The sequence below is a fragment of the Loxodonta africana genome, chromosome 5 (assembly GCF_030014295.1).
Source record: "Loxodonta africana isolate mLoxAfr1 chromosome 5, mLoxAfr1.hap2, whole genome shotgun sequence".
Taxonomy (NCBI): domain Eukaryota; kingdom Metazoa; phylum Chordata; class Mammalia; order Proboscidea; family Elephantidae; genus Loxodonta; species Loxodonta africana.
This window is the reverse complement of record NC_087346.1, coordinates 85,435,128-85,445,426: the sequence shown is the minus strand read 5'-3', so window position 1 is coordinate 85,445,426 and position 10,299 is coordinate 85,435,128. Positions and strand designations below refer to the sequence as shown.

Here is a 10,299-nt window from a genome sequence, read left to right as displayed (position 1 = left end):
GTTCATCAAAACATTTTTTGAATACTTCATGGTAGCTGTTTTAAAATCCTTGTCATATATTCCAACATCTGATTCATCTCAGAGTTGGAGTCATTTGACTATATTTTATCATCCAAGTTGTGTTTTTCAGGGCTTTTTAATTGTATCCTGGGCACCTTGGATATTATGTTAGGAAACTCAGACTATTTAAATCTTCGGTTTCAATAGGTAGTAGCCCTATTTATGTTAACACATTGATCTTGGTTTCCTTTTTTGAGCTGTAGTTCCTATGACAATTTAGTTTTTTAATGCTATTCTGATCTGCCTTATTTTCTTTTCCAGCTGGGGCTCCTGCTTGATCCCTGGAGATGAGGAAAACTTTTAGGATGCAAGAAAAATTGCTAGATACAACTCATTGTGTATATCTGAGGATGTGAAATCACGTTACATGAGGAGGGGTTGGTATACGAAGGACAAATCATAACAATGAAACATTTACTCCACATTCAGAAAGAATGAATATCAGAACTTCATGTAGGTCGTACTTTCTTTGGCATTGCTATTAAGTAACCCAGTTTATTCTGGATGGGATACTGGCTCCTACTGCTCTGGTGCAAGTATGTGAGCAATGTTGAGCAACAGGGAATACCTATCATGTACTATAAAAAAAAATACAGTGCAGTAATCATATCACTGTTATTAAAAACCTTTGAATTAGTATTTTACAGATGTGAGAACTGAAGCTCAGAGAGATTGGTTAACTTCTTTAACCTAACTCAGTTATTATGTGTCAGAGTCGTGATTCAGATTTCACATTTAAAATTCGTTCCCTAAAAACAAAACATTTAATTCTGATTCGTGGCAACATCATGTGTTACAGAGTAGAACTGCTTCATAGAGTTTTCTTGGCTGTAATTTTTATAAAATGGATTGCCAGTCCTTTCTTTTGTGGCACCATTGAATGTGTTTGAAGCCAATTTTTAGGCTAGTAGATAAGGGCTAATTGTGCCACCCAGGTGTGACCATACAATTTAACATCTAATTACAGCTACTTTTGAGTGAAAAGCACAGTCATAACAATTAAACTGGGACAATAGATGTAAACCTAGACATTGTAGAGCAAACTGGAATGTATGATCATTCTATCTCTTCCTCTACTTTTTGATATCCTTCTAATGATACAGTCACTCAATTTCAAAGCATTCTTCCATACTTATTTTCAACACCAATAATAATCTAAAGTTATCATTAAAGTGGCTAACTGCTTTTATAAAATTGTAATAAAGACAGGACAACATAAATATGCCTAAAAAGATTAATTTCTTAGAAAGACTGGAAAGGAAATACATTTTTAAAGAACTAATAATAAGCACAATTTCAGAAACTATTTTATACATATTTTTTGATATGTGTTTATACAGTTGCCAATTCAAAATTGAATTTATAAGGTACTAATTGAATTAAAAATTGAAGAGTGTGAAGAATGTATGAGTAAAATTCAAATCAAGAGGAGTCCCATACAATGCACAAAATAAATGAAGAAATAATGTTTGGCTATTTCCATGTAGATTCATTCAAAAATAATTCATTTTTGATAACACGATACAAAGAAAAGATGCCACATTTCCAGTCGCAGTCAATTCTGTGGAATAAAGAGAAAATATATATATATATTTTTATATATTATTAGTTATGGTAAATGATAAAACTGCTCTTTTCTTCCTATGTGTAAATTTAGTGGATTAACTCATAAGAGAAATTTAATTACAAATGCTTCCTGCTGTGCCCTTCTTTGGGAGCATATAAAAATTTCTAGGAGACTAAATATCAGCTCACTTAGAACTGTTTTCATGAAATATCTAGTCTGTCATGATCATGAAAGAATTCATGTCTTAGGAATCCCAAAGCTAGCCTCTCTTCCATTTTTAGCCCTCACACCTGGACCAAATAATTTTACTTTGACTCATGAATCAAAAGAAAATATATAAATTTTAAATGTGATAAAAACAATTAAAATCTTATGAAGTCCAAGTTAAATATAAAAATGCAAGTTTATCTTTAAAAATACCTCAAATATATTTATATGAAAGTAGAAGAAAATTATTTTTGTTGTTCCTAAAAAAGGTGATAATCAAGTATAAGCTACTTGAAAGCAAACCAGTCAAATCTGTGGCAATAGCCATAAATGAAATTAAAAGCAATAATTGAAATTCAAAGGATATATAATCAGGTCAGTAAATAATAGTCAACTATTGTGAATAAATTGATAATTAACAAATAAATAAGTTAATATATTGATGGAGTTTATACTATCTTGGGCTTATCCAAGACAATGAAATGCCAAAAAATATTAAATATAGGAAAAATTAGTTTAATTCCCAAGCTCCCAAAACTTACCAGAAGTAAGAAGGGGGCATTAACTTTGTAATCTTCTTAGACCTTAAAAATAAGCAAAAATGTATATAAATATACAATTCACAGCTTGGCAAGAATACTTGCCCTAAGAATGCTTTGAGTAATGAAATAAACATCCTATGTATATATCAAGATTAAGGTATTGTGAAGGAAAATAAAGGCACATGGGGAATAGGTGTACACAAGAAAAACTCAAAACTGCAGAAAATAATAAATTGTCTTTATTCCAAACCCAATCAGATTATCAAATTTAATTCTGGCTTTAAGAAGCCCATATCTTCTTTACCTAATTCAGAAGTTCTCAACAAACCAGTTAAATAAGAATCCCTGAAAGCATCTCTTCCCAACACTCTGTTTCTTCTCCCAAAAAATCAGAACAATTATACCATAATCCCTGTGGATAGGCTTAGGCATTGGAATTCTCTCTGGTGGAAGAAAAATGTCCTTCAGGTGATTTTATTGCATATTTGTCTTGAGAATCACTGATCTAAAACTGTGTGTTTTTTGGGATACATTCATGTATGCATTTTTTTTTTTTAATTCTAGAGTTCTCCTTTATGCTAACATCACACATACATCATAAGTGAAACAACTCAGTAAGTAGATTTGAACTTACAGCAACAGGGTTATAAACTGGAGCAAGTGGTTGAGCCACTGGGTAGATCTTACGGGTTGGGTCAAGTAGAGGCTCTTCGTACAGTTGAAGGTTTTGGATGGGTCTACCTCTCTGGGGATAGGGTATCACCTGCTGGGGAACGGGCAGGACTTTGGGCAAGGATAGAGGAAGAGGAAGCACTGGAGTCTGAGCAAGAGGCTGGTGGAGCTGGTGTCTTAAGGGCTGGAGCAGAGGCAGAGGAAGGTGCAGATTTTCAAGATCGGTCCCAAGATTTGGGATCTGGGGGTCAAAAAAGGGCATTACTGGAGACTTAAGGAAGGACATCAATTTTTGCCTAGGAAAGGTGATTTCTTTAGCTTCAGGGAGTTGCTTTACTTCAGGCTGAGGGAAAGGCAGCACCACAATAGGCTGAGCAAGAGGAATGGCGTTTGGTGGAAAGACAGTATAAGGAATGGGCTCAGCGAAAGGATAGACTAGAGGCTGTGGCTGGAAAAGGGGCTGGATTTTATTCTGATGTTCATCCTGGAAAGAAGGAAAAGGAATCTTTGAATCTATGATTTAGTTATTATTGTCATTCATGATGAATTAATCTCTTCTCCCTCTTGGAGAATCATAGTTGTCAAAACACACATAGTTGTCATTGAGTGAAAATAAAGATAGAACACCTTGCACTTATCTTGGTTAAGAAATCATTTTGAGTTATGGGAAGAATATTGAGTAAAATGCTCTTTGAGGATTTCTCATTAATCCACTCACTTCATAGGTGAACCCACAGTTCAAGCTGAAAACAATGCTTGGAGATTTCAAGACATTTTCCACCTTTTCCAGTTCCCTAGATAACTGTAGCTGTTCACTTTGGTCTTCTGAAGACATGGGCTTTCCAACATGTGTTCATAATAGACCCAATTGTTTTCACATAATAAAGAGGAATCTATTTTTAAAGGATTCGGAAGGATAATGCCAAGGTTTATTTTTGCTTTATTTTAATGAAAAGCCAGTCTTAATTTTTGGCAAAATTCAAGACATTATTTAACATTAACCAACTCTTCTCCTTGGTAGAAGGTAACTAGCTGGAATCTTTTAAGAAATACAATTTTGTAAATTCATTTTAACTTAATAAATATTTGGTGTGAGCACCAAACAATCCATCTTCCTAGATGAAGCAGGGGATCCTAAATACTACAATTAGGTAAATATGTTACTATAAATGTAAATTGATTAAATATAGAATTCTATGTTGTTCAGGAAAAGCCTTCATTTTTAAGTAAACTCTGCTACTTAATAACTTTCTGATATTGTTACACAATTAGGTACTCAATTGCTCTGTACCTCTCTTCTCTCATCTTTGTAATGGAAATATTCTTAAAAATATCATATATTCATATATTCAATAAATGTTAGTATAAAACCATTTGAGTATTTATTATGTGCCAGCTCATCAACTCTATGGTATAAATATTGTTATTAATATTCTCAGTTTACAGATAAAGAAGGTAAGGCACAGAAAACTTGAGGCCAAAGTTACACAACTGAAAAGTGAGTAAGTTAGGATTCTGTGCCAGATTGCTTCCCTATTCCTTTTCATTACCATATCTACCTTGGGAATAAGATGAGCATAGTTTCTGACCTAGGAATATTCCTCCTACTATGCAGTTAGTCTTAGGGATTTAACTTGTACTCTGGGAATAGATTATGAGTTTAAAAACTGCATTTATGTCAGAGAAAATATAATGACTTTGTCAATGCCTGATTCTTACCCTGGTTGGTTGGTACACAGCACTTAATTTATTACCATTCTTTAGACTGAACATATAAGTTCTTCTAATGAATAAATATTTTCGTAGGTATCATACTTCCTAAAAACTTTAGAAATATACTCATCATGAGCAAATTACCTCTCTTTGCTGTTCCTCATGCTTAACTCCCTCAGGTTTTTGCTAAAAAACAAATGACAAAAAACTATCACCATATGTGAAAATTAAACATGGGAAATTTTTGGAAAATATGGACATTTAAATGTGAAGGTTTTACTTTGTTGACTTGTGTAACAGATTCCTTCAGAAAAATAAAAATAAGGTTGAGTTTTAATGATTTCTAGTCAAGTGAACAATTCTTATTTGTCAATATATCTCAGAAAACAAAGGCTTTTGATAGGTTAATATGGACACGTTATTAAATAATATCAGTCAAGACTTAGGATAATTGCTGAAACTAGTAAGTTACACTGTTCTATATAAGCCTGTTTATGTATATACATACAGATAGATAAATGCAATCAAATCAGAAAAGAAAGCTAGTGAACATAGAATAAAAAGATGTATTTAATAGATGCTAATTTAATCCTTCTCTACCCTTATCCTTCCTATGACAAAAAGTGATCTCTAGTACCCTATCTGATTCTAAAAGTATAATATTCATTGAAAGTACATTCTAATAACCATTGATCTATCCTATTGATCATTCTAAGTTCACTTGTTATGTGCTAGGCTTAACAATATGTATGCCAATGAAGGATAAGAAGTAAACATTTCTCCTAAGGATCTCACAAACTTTTTGAAGAGAAAAAAATATATTTAATTAGCAGGTAAAGGTAGACCCAAAAATAGTGGTGCAAGGGTAAATATTTACCTGATTCACCCGGCAGATTTACAACTACACTGTCTGTGTCTCGTTGCTTCTTACTTATTAAAGTGACAATTGTAATTACAAAATATGTCCATTTGCATGTTTGCCTAACCACTACATTACAATCTCTTTGCTATTGGAATTGACGTGCTTAACTTTTCAGTTTGTATCATCAACTCCTAGACAATGTCATCTGTAGAAGGCTCTCAACAAATGGCTATCAAAACAATGAAGTCAGAGCAGAGAGAGCTCAGTTAAAAGTGAAGAGACAAAACAGATTGTACCATCGATAAAAAGAGAGCAAAGTGACTTACAAATTCAAGTAGGAAGCCAACCTAGAAACTACTATAATACTGAATTCTCCAGACAGTTAGTCTTCATAAACGTGTTATATTAGAAATTTACATTAGAATTTGTAAATCAGAACATAGTTAAATTAGCTTAACTACCATAATGTAACATAATAAAAAGATAAGCATAGCATGTTCTAAAATTGAGAAATCGCCTCTGAATAAAATTGTCTTATCTCACTGCTTGAAAGATTTTCTACAGTCTGTAAAGAAAAAAAAAAAAAAACTGGCTGATTCTTGTCATAGATCACCATAGAATGTTACTGTTTTGTCCTTGGGAAACTTCCTCTGAATCTAAATATCTTACCTCAGTAGATACAATAATTTCTTCCTTCTGTAAAAGAAAAAACATTATTTTAGTTTCTATGGCTAACTCACTATTAATCATGATTACTACTTTTCGTCACTTCCTTTATGAAGAATTATCTATTTCATAAATTTATTTCAGAATTATTATGCTACCTGTATACAGCACAAAACTTTAGATGAGTAATAGAAAATGAGTTATTTTAAACTGCATTAAGCATTTATTATGATTATCTGGGTATGGCCTGATACTCCATTCTCTGTGTGTCTTTGGACAGACACAGATAGGATTTGATCTAGTGCCCTATAGTTAAGGATACACATATTTTAGCATGGAATAACATATTTTTATGTAAGTTTCACAACCATGAAATTTTATTTGTGCAATAATACTCTTTTTTTTGCCTTTATAATTCTTTCACCTCCTTGTTTTCTTTGTTGCTTATTAGTTTGTTTATTTTTCCTCCAGGGACTGGTAGACGAGGCATTACAAGCTTTCAGCACAGCTTTGTGGCCCTGTAGGCAGCTGAGTTGAGACACTGGGTGTATGTAAACCAGTTTCTTAGAAGTAAAAAAAAAGAAACCCATTGCTATCAAGTTGATTCCGACTCATAGTGACCCTGTAGGACTGCCCCACTGGGTTTCCAAGAATATAATCTTTACAGAAGCAGACTGCCACATCTTCCTCCCACGGAGTGGCTGGTGGGTTTGAACCTCCATCCTTTTGGTTAGTAGCTGATTGCTTAACCACTGTACCACGAGGGCTTCTTCCAGAAGTCAAAATATTCTGCCAAAATTCTGCATTATTTGAATACTTAAGAGTGTTGGTGATATTATTCTCTACACCTAGTCCGGTAGCCCATTATGTGTTAATTATCTAGAAACTTCTCTCCGTACTTACCTCTCTTCCAAGAGCAAAAGCCACCAGGCAGGCAAGGATGAAGACCTTCATGGTAATCAATTCCTATGAAAGGGAAGATGGAGAAACAGAAACATACTGGATCAATCCAATGTATTTTCTTATCTAGTTCTTATTTAGGTAGGTTTTATTTTTATTTATTTATTTTTTTGCCTTTAAAAAGTTAATATATGTCATAAAAATGTCTGCATTATAGAAAAAATATATATGGATAGAGGTTTTATTATGTGATCAAAGTCAAAATCTTACTGTGGCTCCCTGTTTTTACATATCATATTCAAATTTTATTGCCAGCCATTCAGATATTTTCAGCTCTCTAAAACCTTTCACCCACTCTTTTCACCTCATTCACTTATTAATTTATTTTAGATAGGTATAAAGATGTTATAAATATTTACAGAAAGACTTTTTAATTGATCATGTTTGAAAAATATTCATTTAGCACATTATATTGCCAGACAGTGTTCATATGCTGGGGAGACGGTGAATAAAAGCTGTAAGGTCTCAGATCTGATGGAGCCTTAGTTCTTTGGGGCAAAGACTAATTAAGGAAAATGTGTGTGAAGAAGATGATTTCTCCCAGGTCATATTTTATATTTATTTTTCCCTTATTAGATGAAAGGGTTTCAATGAATGTATAGTTTAATCACATCTCCTATCTCCAATAGACTGAGGTTTTAACTTAAGCATTTCCTATATTTATTCTTCTATTCAGATGCTTTCTTGGACTCATTGGTTTGTTCTCTATTAGTACCCACCAAGGAGTCTTTGGTGGCGTAGTGGTTAAGTGCTACGGCTGCTAAACAAAGGGTTGAGTATGAATCTGCCAGGCGCTCACTGGAAACTCTATGGGGCAGTTCTACTCCGTCCTATAGGGTTGCTATGAGCCAGAATCGACTCGAGGAAACTGGGTACTGAGTTTAAGGAGTTTTAACCCCCATGAACCTAATGATGTCTTTTTTCTTTTCTGTCACATGATTCTAGAAAGCCTATGTTATGCCGCTTCTCTTCTCTCCGTAAAATGTGTCCAACAATCTCTAGATGATTTACCAAGAGGTCAGGTCCTCTTGGACTCCCTATCCTACCCTTTCCTCACTATCTCTTCTGGTGAAATGTATATAACACTTTTGACGCAAATGTACTTACTAACTGGGCTTTTTTGCTTGCTTTCGCTGCATTTTCTATATATATTTTTTTGTGTGAAAAAAATTATATTTTTGATATAATATCCCTAGGCACACAAACTTCATTCTCAGATTATTAAACTAAATTTGTAAACTAAACACATTTCAGATTAAAAAAGTCCCTAAATCATCTGTAAAATGTCCTTTCTAATATTTCAAGACTTAATTCTTCTATTAGAGAAAATAAACATTTTTCTAGATTTCTCTCATGGTGGCTATATAATTATTTATTTATTTTACTTTCTTTAAGATCTCCATGGAGCCCTGATGATGCCATCGTTAAGCATTTGGCTGATGATCAAAAAGGTCGGCAGTTTGAACCTACCAGCTGTTCCTTGGAAAACCTAGGGGCACTCTAGTCGTTCCTATATGGTCGCTATGAGTTGGAATCAACTCCACAGCAATGGGTTTAGTTTTTTTTGGCTTAAGCTCTCCATAAACTTCTGAATAAATTTGTATTGTCAGGATTCAAATATAGAATGTGATAGTCTGTTAGAAATTATTCCATATAAGGAGAATCCTATTGCATTCCTTAAATTTATATACAAGCTTTTCAGCCAGAACTTCATTTTTGACTGATATCAACACTAAGCTGCTCTTTTTTTTCCAAATCATACCTTTTCTTTGTTATTTGGTACCAAGTCATCTCTGTGCAATGTTAAATTTTTTTACAACATCAAGTACATTATTTCTTTTTATTTTAATTCTCTATTTTCACATCTCTATCCTAATATTATTTTGAAATATTATAAACTAGGTAATAAACTAGAAAGTTGGATGTTGTAGACAAATTTTTCATAAAATGAAATTATTTTAAAAACATGTCAAGCCATATTGAGTCTTTTACTCAATATACTACTTCTGTAAACTCCAATGAAAGCATTCTCGGTATAATTTTAATATATTTGTTTTATGACTGTGATGTTTTAAATCAAATCAGAAGACTTAACTCAAGAAATTGATTTCCTCTTAATATAGCCTATTAACTAGCCTTGTACTAAATGTATATATATACATATATACCTAAAACAATATATATATATTTAAAATTAATACATTTTCTTGAACTCATTAAGTCTATATGGTCATAATTCTTACCATATCCTACCAGGTGCTCCTATTTTTCTTTTTTTTAATCTAAGTTTTGAAAATAGTCTGAACTATCTTAAACATTCTTATTCCAAAGAGAATATTTTAACCACACGATCCAGCAATCCCACTACTAGGAATATATCCTAGGGAAATAAGAGCTATCTCATGAATAGACACAAGCACAACCATGTTCATTGCAGCATTATTCACAATAGCAGAAAAGATGGAAACAAACTTACTGCCCATAAATGGGCAAATGAGTAAACAAATTATGGTACAGACATACAGCAGAATACCACACAGTAATAAAGAACAATAATGAATCCTCTAAACATCTCACAACATGGATGACTCTGGAGGGCATTATGCTAAGTGAAATAAGTCAATCACAAAAGGATTGTATGAGACCACTATTTAAACACCCAAGAAAAGGTTTAGACAGGAAAAAAAAAACCAGTTTTGATGGTTATGAGAAAGAGGAGGGGTACGGAGGTCAAACCACTAACTAGATAGTTGTTCTTGTTGTTAGGTGCTGTCAAGTCAGTTCCAACTCATAGTGACCGTATGCACAACAGAATGAAACACTGCCCTGTCCTGCGCCATCCTTACAATCCTTGTTATGGTTGAGCTCATTGTTGCAGCCACTGTGTCAATCCACCTCATTGCGGGTCTTCCTCTTTTCCACTGACCATGTACTCTGCCAAGCATGATGTCCTTCTCCAAGGACTTATCCCTCCTGACAACATGTCCAAAGTATGTAAGATGCAGTCTCGCCACCCTTGCTTCTAAGGAGCTTTCTGGTCGCACTTCCTC

The 10,299-nt window shown here is 33.5% G+C and overlaps 1 protein-coding gene across 1 annotated transcript; it reads right to left on the bottom strand.

Annotated features, from left to right (window-relative positions):
- Positions 1-509: 509 nt before the first annotated feature.
- CSN2 (casein beta) lies at positions 510-7,243 on the bottom strand. Its single transcript, XM_064286310.1, has 5 exons — positions 7,193-7,243; positions 6,141-6,188; positions 4,906-4,947; positions 3,011-3,532; positions 510-638 (listed from the first exon to the last, which is right to left on the bottom strand). The coding sequence occupies exons 1-5, from the start codon at positions 7,241-7,243 to the stop codon at positions 510-512; spliced, it is 792 nt and encodes a 263-aa protein (XP_064142380.1).
- Between the last annotated feature and the right edge of the window lie 3,056 nt (positions 7,244-10,299).

What these genes read in the sequence shown, in the direction of transcription:
- CSN2 (XM_064286310.1), bottom strand. Translation starts at nt 7,243, where the DNA reads ATGAAGGTCTTCATCCTTGCCTGCCTGGTGGCTTTTGCTCTTGGAAGA. An exon ending in TAAGACAATTTTATTCAGAG is followed by an intron (nt 4,948 to 6,140) that starts GCGATTTCTCAA and finishes TTTGTTTTTTAG; the next exon opens with CAAAAACCTGAGGGAGTTAA. An exon ending in CAGTTTATAACCCTGTTGCT is followed by an intron (nt 639 to 3,010) that starts GTAAGTTCAAAT and finishes TTTTTTTTATAG; the next exon opens with TACATGATAGGTATTCCCTG.